The sequence below is a fragment of the Dipodomys merriami genome, unplaced genomic scaffold, assembly GCF_024711535.1.
Source record: "Dipodomys merriami isolate MVZ:Mamm:240054 unplaced genomic scaffold, mDipMer1.0.p SCAF_16, whole genome shotgun sequence".
NCBI lineage: Eukaryota > Metazoa > Chordata > Mammalia > Rodentia > Heteromyidae > Dipodomys > Dipodomys merriami.
Window position 1 is genome coordinate 12,529,620 of NW_027202937.1, and position 16,032 is coordinate 12,545,651.

The window sequence follows — 16,032 nt, forward strand, 5'->3', positions numbered from 1 at the left end:
TCCAGTAGCTGGGGTCAACTGGAGCAAACCAAGCCAAGTTAGCATATACACAAAAATCACCTCTACCCTTCAAATATGGAGTTGTTGGAGAGGGAGAAGAGCTTGAAAAGGGAGATGGTCCTGGCATGAATCTGTGTCCAAATACCTTTTCCCTTACCTGTCCCAGAGCCATGAGGTATGAACTCATGATAACCAGGTATATAAAGGCTGAGTGAAGTATTGTTTTCAGGAATTCTTCATCATCTGGCTATAGAAGGGGGATGAGAACTGGGTCATGTGTTTCTGCAGCCAGACTAAGCACCAAGTCTCATATCACATGAGCATTCGCCAGCACCATGCCTGGCACATGCCAGCGAGGAAGGTCTATTTGACTAGAAAGGAAAAGAATCTCTTTGAATGGCATTTAAAAGGTATCAGCGGCCAAGCACTGGTGGCTTATGCCTTAATCCTAGCTACTAGGGAGGCTGAGAGCTAAGGATCATGGTTCAAAGCTAGCCTGGACAGGAAAAGTTTATGAGACTCTTATCTCCAATTAACCACCAGAAAACCAGGAGATGAGCTGTGGCTCAAAGTGGTAGAGTGCTAGCCTTGAGCAAAAGACCTCAGGGAGAATGCCCAGGCCCTGAGTTAAAGCCCCATGACAAAAAAAAAAGTATCAGTAGAGTCAAAGGATCCTCTCACTTTGCCCAATCAGTGATGAGTAACTCAACAGCTGGCTTGAGGCATGTCAAATGCCAGGTTCTGTTTTCAGGTGCACAACGAGCAGCTGTAAAGGTTTCATTCCTGTCCCTATACTGCTTACTGCTTGCCATCTGTGGGAAAGAAGTAATAAATGATAAGGATGGTGACAATACACTTGAGTACAGAAATAGTGTATTGCTTTGAGGAAAATGACTTGAAATATAAATAGTAAAGAAATTCTTTGGGCTGGGAAGGTGGCTTAGTGATAGGTAGAATGCTTGCCTAGCATGCATGAAACCCTGGGGTTTGATTCCTCAGTACCACACAAACAGACAAAGCCGGAAGTGTGCTGTGGCTCAAGTGGTAGAGTGCTAGCCTTAAACAAAAGAAGCTCAGAGACAGTGCCCAGGCTCCAGGACTGGCAAAAATAAAATAAAATAAAAATAAAATTTTAAAAAGCCCCTCGTATAGTTGGATGTGCACAAAGCTGGATGTGATAGAGTACTGGCCTGGCAAGTGCGAGACCCTGCTTCCATCCCTAGCACTGCAAAAAGACAAAGAAGAAAGGCCTTTCCACATGTGTTATGTTTGGTGTGAGATCTGAATGTGATGCTGGAGGGAGCTGAGTGAAGCATAGAAGAAGAGGGGCCCAAGCAGAAGAACAATGAGGGCAAAAACTGTGCAGCCAGATGTGCCTTGGCTTGTTCAAGGAATGGAAAATATAAGGCTCTGCATGCAGCTAGAGCAGAAGGAATGAAATGGGGGCGGGTCCACCTGTACACTCCGTCATGCAAGACATCGTGCAAGAGCTTTCAACATGATCAGTGGCTGGAGCCCATCCCCAGAGGTTCTGTCTAATTAGTTTGAAATATCACCTGGGCAACAGCAGTTTGAAAGTTTCCCAGGTTTTACCATGTAGTCAAGATAATGAACTAGGCTGGGCACCAGTGGCTTATACCTCTAATCCTAGAAGCTCAGGAAGCAGAGATTTGAGGACTAGGATTTGGAGCCAACTCAGGTAAGAAAGTTCGTGAGACTCTTATCTCCAGTGAACTAACAAAAAACAGGAAGTGGAGCTGTGGCTCAAGTGGTAGAAAGCTAGCCTTGGTAAGAAAAGCTCAGGGACAGGGGCCAGGCCTTGAGTTTAAACCTTGAGTTTAAGTCCCAGTACTGGCACACACCCCACCCCACCCCACCCCAAACAAAAACAAAAACAAAAACTGAACTACTGACAAGAGAAGTTTTTCGGGTCCGTGGCAGGACACTTGCATTGGGGACAGTAGATAGGAGGTTCCTGAAGGGACTCGTTTCTTTACACTTCAGGCCTAGTTCCAGGAAAAAAAAAAAAAAGTATTGTCAAAAGCTAGACAAGTTAGAAATGGAGCCAAGAAAATGAAACAGTCCAAAGGGAAAGATACAAAAAGGACCAACAGGGGCTGGGAAGGTGGTGGCTCAGTGGTAGAGCACTTGCCTTGCATGCATGAGGCCCTGGGTTCGATTCCTCAGCACCACATAAGCAAAAAGAAAAAAGCCGGGAGTGGCGCTGTGGCTCCAGTGGTAGAGCTCTAGCCTTGAGCTGAAGAGCTGAGGGACATCGCCCAGGCCCACAGTCAGGCCCCACCACCAGACACCCCCCCCCCCCCCAAAAAAAAGGACCAACAACAAGACCAAGAGAGATAGCAAGATTCACAAAGCAGGACAAATAGTGAGGTGTACAAACGGCCATGTGCAGTCAGGTACAGTGGTGCATGGCTATAATTCTAACACTTGAGATCCTGGTGCATAAAGAGTTCAAGTCTGAGGCCAGAATGGAGCTACATAATGAGACTTTGTCCCATAGCAAACAAATAAGCAAAAACAACAACAAAAACCTTATGCTAGTGCAGACAGATTCCAAGAGCCACAGACCCAGGAGGAAAGAACAAGCACATAGTTTCCTATTGCTGCTGTAACAACATCACCACAAACTTAGTGCCTTAAACAACATACATTTATTGTCTTAGAGTTGTGCAGTTCACAAGTCTGGACAGGGTCTCGCTGGGTAAAATCAAGGTGTGAGCAGGGCGTGGTTTTATCTGGATGCTGTAGTAGAAAATCCATTACCATCGCTTCTGCGGCTTTTAGAGGCAGCTTTTAGAGGTCTTTTAGGGAGAGGGAGAAGGGCTTGAGGGCTTCCTTAAATCACAGCTCCTTTTCTCAATTCTTCAAAGCCAGCAATGTCAGGCTGAGTACTTCTTATGCTGGTGCTCTGTGGACCAATGTAATAGTTTCCATACTTTAAGCCCAACTAATTGTTCCAGCTACACATTAATTCCCCATTTCCAAATAAGGTAACATAGTCACAGTTTCCAGGAAATAGAATGTGGTATCTTTTTTTTGGGGGGGGGGGAGTGGGAAATAATTCTACCTACTATAGCATAGACATGCACTTTTTGCCCAACAGATTGTGATCATCCTTGTAGGTGTTGTGCTTAAGTTTTGTTTGTGCACTGAGCAGGGAGTGTTGCTCCCAAACAAATGTACATACATTTGTTTGTGCAGATTTGTTTATCACCGTGTCATACTTGAGTATCTTCCTAATTGGGATGGGGAGGAGGAAGAAGAGCGCTGGAGGGGGTATGTAATAAAGTGCTGCTGCTCCATAAAGACTCTGTGCTCTGGTATTATTGTTACTATTGGCAGTAAAACTAATGACAGAGTGTCTCTTTACATGTTTTGGTTGAGCATGTCCTTCTATCCCCTAAATAATCCTGGTGTCCATATTAGTGAGTGATATTCAATGGATATGAAACTATTGAGAAATACTTGTGATGTTTGCACTACACAAGTGTATTTGTGCGTGCATATTGACCTTTGGACATCAATATCTACACAACTGCTACACAGCAAATCGCATGATCACAAATGTACATAGCCAAAGATATACTTATTATCACCTCCCCAAAGGTAGCCAGTCCAGAGACACATGACATGGTAGAAAGAGAGGAGGAGGGAGGGAGAGGAAAGGACAAGGAAGAAGAAAGAAGAGAGAAGAAAAGGATGGTGGCAGAAAAGAGACAGAAAGAGGTGAGGGAAGAGGGTATAAGGAAAAGAAATTGGGGGGAGGGGAGCAGGAAGCAAGAGAGAACTTCAGGCATCTGCAGTGGTAAGAGGTCATACCCAGGGCACAATCAGAAGAAGATGTGGGTATGGCTCCTCAATCTGGTCATTCTCTTGGTGTGTGATCTTGACAACAAGCCCTGTTCTTTGGGTCTCAGTGATCCAAGACCATTGACATAGATCATTCTTGGGGCCATCCCAAAGAAGGAGAGAAAAAGAAAAATGAAAATAAGAACACACCGAAGAAAAGAAAGCATGAGAAAGACATAAGAAAGTGAAGAGAGGCCCTGGGAGCCAGCAAAAGGCCTTCCCTGACTCCTTGAGGCAGGAATGTGGGCGTCTGCCCCCACTCCTTATCCCAAAGCTCCACAGTGTCCTTAGGCCCTTAATAGGTAAGGAAGAGGGAAAGCAGAGAGGCGCCGGCAATGACAGCCACACACACCAACACTCGAGGCCTGCCAAAGCCACACCAACCAGGATCCGAGCTTCCGGCCCCCGGCCCCTAGATGAAGGTGTGCCAGCCACCTGGGATGACTCATGCCCTGGCGATGTGAGCGCCAATGCCAGGAGCGAGCTCGAGGCACGCTGCCCATCGGCGCACCGCAGGCATGGGGCTAGGCGAGCTCCTGGCTTTTTGGAGGGGTAACCAGGGGGGTCTACCCAGCCCACGTATCCTTTACCTTGTCCCCAGAGCGCCCCCTAGTGACCACCTCTTAGGAGAGGACCTAGGTATTAGATTCTCTCCACCCTCCTTCCCCAAACTTCACCGGGGGAAGCGGGAGAACCAGCTGAGGTGTTACGCAAGGCTGGATGTTTACCTCCTGCCAGAGCCTCCTCCCTCCCTATAAAGCCTGACGTGGTGGGGGAGACTCGCCAAGACCGAGACTATCTGGAGCGAGAGGCAGATCCCCAAGGCAGAAAGTTCATGAGGGAGGCGGAGAGAGGGCCATCGAGTCAGCCAGCAGTCGGGGCGGCCGGCCACCTGCGCTCTCGCCCGCGATCGCGGGGGTCTCGGAAAGGGTGGCGCCCAGACCCCAGCTTCCCATGGAGGCGCCTGAGCTGGGCCCAGGGTTGGTGGAGCGTTTGGAGCAGCTGGCGACGTGTCCGCTGTGTGGGGGCCCCTTCGAGGATCCAGTGCTTCTGGCGTGCGAGCACAGCTTCTGCCGCGCGTGCCTGGCCCGCTGCTGGGGGGCCCCGTCGGCGCTCGGCGCGGAGGCGCCCCCCACCGCCTGCCCCTGCTGCGGCCTGCCGTGTCCCCGCCGCAGCCTGAGGTCTAACGTGCGGCTGGCCGTGGAGGTGCGGATCAGCCGTGGGCTGCGGGAGAAGCTGGCGGAGCCTGGGGCCCGCACGGGGAAACGCCGAGGAGGCCGCATTCCCACCATGGGCTGCTTCGACCCGCACGGAGAGGTGAGGCGAGGCGGGTGCGGGGCCGGGGGAGGCTTGGTGAATCCCCAGCTGTGGTGGGAAAGAGGTCAGGGGGGAAGACTCACACATGCCCTGGGTGATGGCTTTGGGCAAGGTGAGAAAAAGGTGTGGGGAGGGGAGAGGAGTCTCCAGCTGTCCTCAAGGTCAAAGGTGCCTGGAAGCACCATGGGTGCATGATTCTTGGTCCACGGCGGGCTTGGCTGGCCTGGGAGAGGGAGAGGCGGGTTGGAGATCTCTGGAGACCCCTGGTGCCTGTGATGTGCGCGGGAAGCGCAGAAGCCTGAGCCAGGGCTGCGTCTAGGAAGGGCCAGGCTGGCAGATAGAGGGGAGCTGGTGACCCGGCTAGGACAACCAGGGGACCCGAAGGATGATGAGCGAACCAAGAGGAAGAGGCTGGAGAAAGGAGTGCAGAAAAAGCTGTAGTGAAAGAGCGAGAAAGAAGTCGACTGTCTGAAGGGTAGAGGGACAGGGATCACATCCAAACAGCCCTTAGTGGGAGTGGAGGTTCCCGAACTCCGGCCCTAACCTAGCCAAGCCGGGTGTTGTTGTGATGTTGTTCTCAGCTCCTCCCAGGTCCCCAGGCTGAGGCGGTGACAGGTGGAAGCCAGGTGCCCCAGAGCAAACACTGGGGTCTCCGCCTTCCCTCCACATCCCAGCTTTATTGCTTTCCCACCCTGCCCTCCTCCCGGTACCAAATTCCTTGGCCACCGACCAGCCCCATTTGCTTGGCGACCCCCAGGCGTCTGAGGCTGGCTTGCCCCCAACAGCTCATCCTGTCTTGAGTCTTGCTTCCGCCCTTTGAAGTCTTCACAGGCCTAATTAGTCTAGGTGTAATTGGCATAATTAGGCAAGTTGCCTTTCCTCTCCTCTCTCCCCCTCCCCACCGTACTGGCCTGCTCCAACCATCCTTCTTAGACAGTGAAGAGGAAGAATCTGTGTTGGGGTGGAGGGGATCCCTGTTTTTGGAGAGGAGATAATCCAGCGCCCTCTTCTGGCTCCTGTGGATCTCCTTTAGATTTGTTGGGCCTCTTGGAACACATCCAAGTCCAACCGCCTCCTTGGTCAAGGTAGAGAGACACAAAACAAAGAGCCCAATAAACGCCACTGGCTTTTATGACAAGAGAGGAAGCAGCGTTATTGTAAGGATTTTATGTACCAACTCTTAGTTCAAGGGCTCAGGGTGTGTTTGTGTGATGGTGCAGTAGGGGATGGACATTTGGGGCATAATCAGGATGATGGATAGGTTGGGGCTACTGACAAAGGCAGGATTGCAGATGGCAAGGTAGGAGTACAAAGTTAATGACTCTGGAGGCAAGAAAGAGGCATTGAGAAGGACAAAGATAAAGAGAATAAAGAAAGCATTGGAGCTGGGTGCTGGTGGCTCACACCTGTATCCTCGCTACTCAGGAGGCTGAGATTTGAGGATCACAGTTCAAAGCCAGCCCAGGCAGGAAAGGCTATGAGTTTCTTATCTCCGATTAACCACCAGAAAACTGGAAGTGGCTCTGTGGCTCAAGTGGTACAGTGCTAGCCTTGAGCTGAAGAGCTGAGGGACAGCGCCCAGGCCCAGAGTTCAAGCCCCAAGACTAAAAGTAAAAAATAAAAAAGAAGGCATTGGGGTAGAGTTAGGGGAATGAGGAAAGGGTGAGGATGGAATGAGATCAAGGAAAGGTCATAAAAGAGGAAGAAGAGAGAATAAATGGGCAAAAGGAAAATAGAGGGAAAGAAGTGAGTCCAACTGAGGTGATGGGGACAGCACCTACTTAGCTCACCTGGGGCAGGGCTGGGGTTAGGGGAGGACTGTTCACAGTACTAAACCCAGCGCTCACATTTCTGCTTTCTTCTCCCCACCCCAGGATATGAGGAAGACATGGAGACGGTGAGTTCCACTACTCTTGTTTCTTCTTTTCCACTAGCAGTAGACATTGCTATCTCCCCCACACACTCATACACACACACACACACTAACAGTAGACATTGCTATCTCCCGCGCGCGCGCACACGCGCGCACACACACACACACACACACACACACATACATACACCTCGAAATCAGCATTTACAAGCAGGTTTGCTGGGGGTGTGACTTTGTATGATCCTGCTCTAGAGAAGTGAGTGGGTAAGGAATAGGGGCATCAGAAGAAGATAGAGATTTGTCTAAGGGTTTCCTGACCCTTCTCCTCATCTGTCTAGGTTTGATGTCCCAAGACCCAAGTCATCTAATTCAGAGGAAGATCTCCCTGAAGATTACCCAGTGGTCAAAAACATGCTTCATAGACTTACAGGTAAGGAAAGGATTTTTGTGTTTGCTGGTCCTAGGGAGGGAACTCAGAACCTAAGTGCTGTCCTTTAGCTTTTTTTTTTTTTTTTTTTTTTTTCTCAAGACTTGCACTCTAACACTTGAGCCACAGCTCCACTTCCAGCTTTTTGGTACTTAATCTGAGACAAGAGTCTCAAGGACTTTCCTGCCCGGGCTGGCTTCAAACCTCTATCCTCTGATCTCTTGAGTAGCTAGGATTATAGTTGTGAGCCACAGGCACCAGACTAGGAAGAAAAGGAACCAAATGAGAGAATTGCTAAATTTGCTCCATTTTAGCTCTCAAAAATGATTTTTGATGTCTGCATTAGGCTCTTACAACTACTATAACAAAGTAACACAATTAGGTATGGACATTCGATTTATTTATTTATGTGCTGGTACTACGGGTTGAACTCAAGGGCCTGGGCACTGTCCCTGAGCTTCTTTTGCTCAAGGCGAGCACTCTACCACCTGAGACACAGCGCCACTTCCAGCTTTTTCTGTTTATGTGGTGCTGACAAATGGAACCTAGGGCTTCATGTATGCTAGGCAAGCACTCTAGCCACATTCCCAGGCCCCCTCCCTTTATAAAATAAAGGCTGGTGATCTACCACTTGAGTCACAGCTCCATTTTTGGCTTTTTTTTTGCTACGTAATTGGATGAGGGCCTCATGACCTTTCCTGTCTGGACTGGCTTTGAACCTTGATCCTCTTGAGTAACTAAGATTACAGACATGAGCCACAAGCACCCCACTGGCATAGATATCTATCATCTCAAAGTCTAGAAGTAGAAATCTGAAATCCAGGTATCCACAGTATTGGCTCCTTCTGAGACTAAGGAGGAGTCAGTTCTATGCTTTTCTCCTAGCGTCTGGCAGCTTCTCAGTTTCTTGGCTTATAGATGCTCTTCACGTTGTCATGGTCTTCCCTGTGTGTGCATTTGTCTCTGTTCAAATTCCCCTTTTTATAAGGTATTAGGAACACCCCCAATGACCTCATTTTAAAGTTAATTACCTCTATAAAGACCCTATAAAGTCAATTTAGAGACACTGGAGTACTTCAACCCATCTTTCATATGTGAAGGCACAATTTAAGCCAGAACAATGTCTGTTCTTACCTTCTCATATTCCAGCCCATATCCCTCTAGCAAATCACACTTAAACAGACCTCTGGAGCTCAGGACCCTGACTGCCTCTCAGAAATCTCTGAGCTTCCACCATTTATATCAATCTTGTCTAGAAGGGTCCCAAGGACTCCATCATCACCCCCCACACCATTTATTTCTTCCCTTCCCCCCCCTTCCCGAAGATGCTCTCCACCCCTTATTAAACTGTGCAAAGATACTCTATCCTCAGAGTCATCCATCATCCCACCTAAAGCACTCCATACACACAGGTCCCTTTGGCTATCTCTACTTTCTTCTCTACCCCATGCCCCTGGGAGAAATAAGCCAGTCTACCACCACCTGTGCCCTAAGGTGGGTGGGCTGGTTTTGCAGGATGTCTTGGATTCCTCCGAGTGCCCCTCCCCTCCGTCACTTGGGGTTCCGGTATCAGGTATCAGTCTTTTATTGAGTTCCACCTTCCCCATCCTGCTGACCCAGCTCCCACGCCCCACCCCAGATGCAGCCGATTGAAGTATTAGTTCTCCTTCTTCTCCTCCTCCAATACCACAAAACACGCACCGGACCTCCGCGCTGAGCCCCTCTGCCCGGGCCGCCACCATCCCTCCCCATGTTCAAATCCACGGGGGTGCATCAGCGCGCAGGCCTGGTCCCTTTCGTGGCTGCCTTCTGAGTTGGTGCCTAGGTTGTGCCCTCGATGGCCTATTCTCCGCCCGACCCCGCTCCAGACTCGGAAACCTCCCTCACATTGCCTCCTCCTCTGCAGCCGACCTGACCCTGGACCCGGGCACCGCCCACCGCCGCCTGCTGGTTTCCACCGACCGCCGCAGCGTGCGCCTGGCGCCGCCGGGGACGCCCGCGCCCCTGGACGGCCCCGCGCGCTTCGATCAGCTCCCGGCCGTGCTGGGCGCCCAGGGCTTCGGGGCCGGCCGCCACTGCTGGGAGGTGGAGACTGCGGAGACCGCCTCCGGCAGAGACTCCTCCGGGGAGGACGAAGAGGATGGGGAGAGCCGCTACGCCGTGGGCGCGGCTGGGGAGTCGGTGCAACGCAAGGGCCGCATCCGGCTGTGCCCGGCGGAGGCCGTGTGGGCCGTGGAGGGCCGCGGCGGGCGCCTGTGGGCCCTCACCGCACCCGAGCCCACCCTGCTGGGCGGCGCGGGCCCCCCGCCGCGGCGCATCCGCGTGGACTTGGACTGGGAGCGGGGCCGCGTGGCCTTCTACGACGGCCGCTCGCTGGACCTGCTGTTTGCCTTCCAGGCGCCTGGGCCCCTGGGCGAGCGCATCTTCCCCCTGCTGTGCACCTGCGACCCCCGCGCCCCCCTGCGGATCGTGCCAGGAGAAAGTTGAGACCCCCTGGCACCCGCTCCAGCTTGGCCAGCCAGCCTCAAGGCTGCTCCTCTCGAGTGGTGAAATCGCCACTCATTTAAATGACCACGCCCACAGCCCCCCCCACAAACCCGCAGTCTCCCGCAAATGACTTTAGCCGGCTTCCAGATCCTTCCGTGCCCACAGCTGCAGCTTTGCTCTCACTCCTTTTACTTCCCATGGGAGTTCTCCCCTCTCGGTACTATTCCGGGCCTGGGTTGGGCATCAGGCACTCTGCCCATCAGTATTGGTAAGCAGCCCAACGTTTACTACCGAGGCCTTGCCTCTTGGCATCATAAGACCAGTGCCTCCTACACATCTGGAAGACTGGAGCTTCTTGGTCCACTCTGAACGCTCCCCACAAGAAACAAGATCCTCCTCCCTAGGAAGCCAAATATACTGTGTGTGTGTGTGTGTGTGTGTGTGTACACGTGCACACACACATACATGCAAGCCAGCTCTACTTAGTAACTCTTCCGTGACTATTTACTCACATAGACTTTTTCCATTAAAAAAAAAATACCCTCTTAAAACTGTCCCCTGCACATAAAGGAACCACTCAATGGTGCTACCTCCCCTCTCCTCAACCTGGGAATGACAGAGACATCCTTGTACATACTCTCTTTCCCCGTATGTATAAATGGGCCCGTATTTAACACGTTTTGTGATGTTGGGTTATTTATTTTGTGCATTTGTGGCAATAAATGAGATCTCAGTGGTGGTAAAGATCTGACTGATCTCTGCAACTGTGCAAGGCAAGAGGCCTGGGAAATGATAACCAGGTGTAGGGAGGGCTGAGGCAGCCCACCATTTGGGTTAGTGGAGACATCAAAGCTTAGGAAGGATGGGGTAGCAGTACAGTATGCCCCTTCTCTTTGCTGTCTCCCATTGCTTTCCTCTCCCACTGACACAGGCTGTAGAGTTGTACTAGATGTCTCTGAAGCTGAACGACTAACAGCTGAGAAAATCCTTTACTCAAGTCTTAAGCCTAGGAACCCCAGGGTTCCTGGCAAATGACTAGGGTGGGGAGAGATGACAAGACTATTTCCTGTTCCACTTTCCATCAGAGGTGTGAATGACTGGCAACGACCTCTCTACAGACTCCTTTTAAGGGCAGAACAGATCGGCAGGGGAAGTGCTGGGAGCCCTGTGGTCTCCCATAAATTCTCATATCCCACAGGCAAGGACTAAAATTTAGACTATATATGTGTATAAATGGAAAATATCTAAGCCAGGATTAACAAGCATAGCTGGGGCAAAATTGCCTGGAATCTGACTGGGACCCTGGCAGTGAAAGCTGGGATCATTGAAAACCCAATTTCAGTGTTTGGACTCAAGTTGACAGTGCAGGGGGCCAAGATAACTGGATCCCACGACAGGCAGTTTGGCAGTGAAAATAAAGGGAAGAGATTGGGACCAAGATGCCTAGATCCCTACAAGGGGAACTGGGGGTAAAGGGGCTGAAATGAGGGCTAAGGGAACCCAAAGGCCTGGGTTCTGGAATAGCAGCAAGTCAGGATTCTAGGATCTCTGTCCAGCCTCCTCTTTCTCTTCTCCCTATCAGACAGAGAGGGAAGGAGGGGGCTAGAGTAGGGATCAAACCAAGGGTTTAGTTTCAGGTAGCCACATGGATACATTCAGGGCCAGACAGACACAGGAATGGTAGGGGAGAGGAATTTAGTGCTGCATTGGCCCTGGAGGAGGCTGGGAGGGGTCAGGAGGCTGAGGAGGGGTCGTAGGGGTCGCTCCTGGAGTTGTAGGACGCCGTCCTTTTCGATGGCCCCGTACACAGTGTGTATGACCACAGCCTTCCTCTTCCTCCTCTTCACTTTCAGTGGAGCTTTCGCCGAAGGCCCGAGGTTTTTCATAAATACAGCAGCCTGGATTTGGAGGGAGGAGCTCAGTTAAAAAAAGAGGAAGAATAGATGTTCAGTTAAGAGCCAGGCATAGTGATACATCCTAATAATCCCAGCACTCAGGAGGCTGAGTAAAGTAGGAAGACTAGTGTGTGTGAAGGCAGCCTGGGTCATACAGGGTGACTTCTAAGCCCTCCTGGACTATATATAGCAAAACCTTGCCAAAAAAAAAAAGGAAGGAAGGAAGGAAGGGAGAGAAAGAATGAAAGGGAAGGAAGGAAGGAAGGAAAGAAAGAAGGAAGAGAAAAAGGCAAGTAGGCTGGCTGGATGCTGGAGGCTCAGGCCTGTAATCCTAGCTACTCAGAAGGCTGAGATCTGAGGATCTAGGTACAAAGCCAGCCTGAGTGGAAAAGCCTCTGTTGAGACTCTTATGTCCAATTAACCACTCAAAAATCTGGAAGTGGCCAGGCACCCATGGCTCATACCTGTAATCCTAGCTACTCAGGAGGCTGAGATCTGAGGATCGTGGTTCAAAGCCAGCCCAGGCAGGAAAGTCTGTGAGTCTCTTATCTCCAATTAACTACCAGAAAACTGGAAGTGGCACTGTGGCTCAAGTGGTAGAGCTCTTGGCTTGAGTCGAAGAGCTCAGGGACGGCGCCCAGGCTCAGAGTTCAAGCCCCATGACAGACAAAAAATAAACAAAAAAAACTAGAAGTGGAGCTGAGGCTCAAAGTGGTAGAGTGCTAGCCTTGAGCAAAGGAGCTCAGGGATTGTGCCCAGGCCCTGAATTCAAGCATCACAACCAACAACACAAGAAAGACAGAAAGGAAGGAAGGAAGGAAGGAAAGAAGGAAGACAGAAAGAAAGAAAGAGAAAGAAAGGAAGGAAGGAAGGAAAGAGAAGGAAGACAGAAAGAAAGAAAGAGAAAGGAAGGAAGGAAGGAAGGAAAGAGAAAGAAAGAAAAGAGAAAAGTTCAGTCAGTTCAATTCCTATTGGATCTCTGAAAATTCCTTTATCACTGTCTCCTCTCATCTTCCAGGTTCTATCTTCTTCAGCATTCCCTCTCCTTGCCAGAAACTCAGGCTCTCATCCACTTTACTCGGCTAGAAAAGCCAAGAACGAAGCTCTACTTTTCTCACTCTGATACCTCCTAGCTATCAGGCCTTATAGCTCTACAATTCTTCTCTCCAACTTTAATCTCTTTTTTTCCTGAGAAGTGCTAAGAAAACCACTAAGAAAATGACTGGGAGCCCAGTGAACATGAGAAAGCAGAAGATATATAGAAGCAAATCAGAACTCTAGGGATACTGGGGGCCCACAATTTACTCACATTTTGATGAACGACGCCCCATATGTTCATTGTCCACAGTATCACTTGACCATTCTACTTTTTTCTCTGGCTTCCGTTTACGAAGTTTGATGGTTAGACTCCGGTTCTCCTAGAAGGTTAAGAGGTGTTTTGTTCCTACAGATCTTTCCCATTTCCTCCTATATTACTTCCCCAGTACCACCAGATGATACAGCAGCAGAAGAGCCAAGTGCTGGGAGATGACAAAAATAGGATAGGCCTTTAACTGCAGCAAATCCTTGACTATTACTTATTATTGAAAAGACACAATTCCTAACATAGGGAAGGTCCCAGCAAATCTTCAAAGGAAAATATAATCTTCTATATTTCTCCATTTTCTTCCCTCCATCATCTTTGGTGGTATTAATCATGAAAATGATTTTCTCAGTCCCAGTAACTCATCTTTGACCTCCTTTTCTTTTTCAAGACCTCCTCTATTCCTTTTCACATTAAACAAACAAACAAAAACCTTGCCAAGCTTAGTGGCACAAGTCTGCAAAACAAAAACAAGAAAAAAAAAACCCACGAAATAAAAAGAAAGCTTTATCTTTATCTCTCTCATCTTCAAGCCTAGCCCTTCCCTAATATCTGTCTTTTCCCTAACATCCTGGCATTTCCAGTAACAATTACCTCTAAACTATGAAATGCCCTGAATCCACACATTATTAAACCCAAATGCAATCTTCTGCCTTTGAAAGCAATTTCCCACTTAGATATCCCCTCTTTAATGTTTCAAAATGCTATCTTCTTATTTGGTCCCCCCATTCCCTCTACTTTCGTTGACATCCATTCAATTATCTATGCTTCTGGGCAAATTCCTCTATTGCTGGCCTCTAAGTTTTCTCACGCAGCCTTTCATTTCCTCCCAATACCATCCTAGGTCCTTAACCCTCAATTTCCCTTTATTACTTAAACAGACCACCACACCAAGCAACAACATCTACAACCCAACTCTAACTCCCTACTACGGACTCCAGGATCAGCCGCTAGTACGATGTCTGCCACTCAAAACATCTGTCCCTTGAGATCATTCCCAACCCGACAGTCACCCCCACTCCTCCCAGACGCCCAGGCCCCCCAACAACTTTCCAGAGCCCTGTCCCCTCCCTCCTGGAAGGGTATCTTCCAGACCCCCAAACAGTACCACCCACCACCACCACCACCACCCCCCCGCCTTTCTCACGGGCTCGGTTGTCACGGTAACCGTTGTCTCAGTGACGGTCTCACTCAGCCCAGCCCCTGCCTCAGCCATGGCTAGGGCTGAGAAGAGGGAGGAGGGGAGGAAGGGGGATAAGACACCCTTCCCTTTTGCTGTTCTCTGAGTTCTAAAAGAATCGGTATCCGGTTCACAGTAGTAGCCAGGATCTTCTGCCTTTTTTTTTTTTTTTCTCCCCCTCCTACAGGGCCTCTTGTTTCCCCACCCCTGGGGAATAACCTAATTCCACTTCCGGCTTTGCACTTCCGGGTGTGACGCATTCTGCAGTCCCCCGAATCAACTTCCGCAGTTCCGAATGCGTTTCGGCGCAGGCGTCACTGGCTTGGTTCCGCCGTAATACGGCAGCGCGCAAGCGCCGCAGTAGCTGAGCCAAGCTCCTGGTCCTTAACCGTGCGTGGGGAAATGGGTATCGTGGAGACTGGATGACGACCAAGGCCTATATCCTTGTTACATCTGGGTCTCTTTCGTGAGAACGGGACCTGGGAGCAGTTGTCATTAAAAACCAAAGTCTACACGACACAGATCAGAGGATACTCTTAGGAGAGGAACAGAAAGACACAATGCCTATGTGCATCTGAGCATATAAACTTTATTAAAATGAACTCCAGAAAGCGGAAAACTTCCTTTCTTTGTTGCTGGTTTTTTCTTTTCATCTTGTTTATCTTTTTAGGAGGGTAAGAGGGGCTCAAAAATGGACAAAGGGCAAACAAATGCACCATTACTACTCACTAGACACTATATTGAAAATGAACTATACAGCCATGCGCTTGTGGCTCACACCTCTAGCTATTCAGGAGGCTGACATCTGAGGATCACGGTTTAAAGCCAGCCCAGGCAGGAAAGTCAGTGAGAATGATCTCCAATTAGCTAGCAGAAAGCCAGAAATGTAGCTGTGGCTCAAGTGATAAAGCACTAGCCAGCCTTAAGCAGAAAAAAAAAACCAAAGGACATTAGCCAGGCCCTGAGTTTAAGCTCTAGTATTAAAAAAAAAAAAAAAAGGGGGAAGGAGGTAAAGAAAGGGAAAGTCCCAGCTGTTAGGGTGATCCTATCTCAAAAAACAAAAACAAAACAAAACCAAACCCACTGGATTGGAACATAGCTCAAGTGACTGGAAGGTATAAAGTGGAGTAAAAAAATGTTTTAAATTTGGGGATTGGGTTAGGAAAGCCAAATGTCAGAACAGTTAAAAGTACAGTGAGGAAGACTGCCCTTCCCATCTCTACTAGTTGTAGTATGTGTGTGTGTGGGGGGGGGAGGGTGTCAAACAAGAGATTATGTTTGAGAACTATATAGGCCATGCAATTCCAAGATACTCATTGCTACTTAATTCCATTTAAGCAAAATAAATCAGAAATAGTGATTCCTAGAATCAGAACTTGATTATGTTCTCATTGTTCCTCTAAAATGCTTTTGATGTAGGGGTTTGGGAAGTAGTTCAAACAGTAAAGTGTTTGCCTAGCACATAAGGCCTTGAGTTCTAAGCCAAAAAGAAAACAGAAGTTCAAATCAAGAAAATTCGGGGCTGCGAAGGTTGCTAGTGGTAGAGTGCTTGCCTTGCATGCATGAGGCATTGGGTTCAATTCCTCAACACCATATAAGCAGAAAAAGCTGAAAGAGGCA

At 49.4% G+C, this 16,032-nt stretch overlaps 2 protein-coding genes across 2 annotated transcripts; one reads left to right on the forward strand and one right to left on the reverse strand.

The window, feature by feature from the left end:
• Positions 1 to 4,647: 4,647 nt before the first annotated feature.
• Positions 4,648 to 10,718, forward strand: Rnf39 (ring finger protein 39). Its single transcript, XM_070024319.1, has 4 exons — positions 4,648 to 5,187; positions 7,062 to 7,084; positions 7,399 to 7,490; positions 9,394 to 10,718. The coding sequence occupies exons 1-4, from the start codon at positions 4,825 to 4,827 to the stop codon at positions 9,972 to 9,974; spliced, it is 1,059 nt and encodes a 352-aa protein (XP_069880420.1). The 5' UTR covers positions 4,648 to 4,824; the 3' UTR covers positions 9,975 to 10,718.
• Ppp1r11 (protein phosphatase 1 regulatory inhibitor subunit 11) lies at positions 10,653 to 14,664 on the reverse strand. Its single transcript, XM_070024320.1, has 3 exons — positions 14,380 to 14,664; positions 13,179 to 13,287; positions 10,653 to 11,872 (listed from the first exon to the last, which is right to left on the reverse strand). Exons 1-3 carry the CDS (start codon positions 14,446 to 14,448, stop codon positions 11,670 to 11,672), a joined length of 381 nt encoding a protein of 126 aa, XP_069880421.1. The 5' UTR covers positions 14,449 to 14,664; the 3' UTR covers positions 10,653 to 11,669.
• Positions 14,665 to 16,032: the final 1,368 nt, after the last annotated feature.

Coding starts and splice junctions, on each gene's coding strand:
- Rnf39 (XM_070024319.1), top strand. CDS start 4,825: ATGGAGGCGCCTGAGCTGGGCCCAGGGTTGGTGGAGCGTTTGGAGCAG. Junction 5,188..7,061: donor GCTTCGACCCGCACGGAGAG/GTGAGGCGAGGC, acceptor TCCCCACCCCAG/GATATGAGGAAGACATGGAG. Junction 7,085..7,398: donor ATGAGGAAGACATGGAGACG/GTGAGTTCCACT, acceptor TCATCTGTCTAG/GTTTGATGTCCCAAGACCCA.
- Ppp1r11 (XM_070024320.1), bottom strand. CDS start 14,448: ATGGCTGAGGCAGGGGCTGGGCTGAGTGAGACCGTCACTGAGACAACG. Junction 13,288..14,379: donor TTACCGTGACAACCGAGCCC/GTGAGAAAGGCG, acceptor TTAACCTTCTAG/GAGAACCGGAGTCTAACCAT. Junction 11,873..13,178: donor GGGGCGTCGTTCATCAAAAT/GTGAGTAAATTG, acceptor CTCCAAATCCAG/GCTGCTGTATTTATGAAAAA.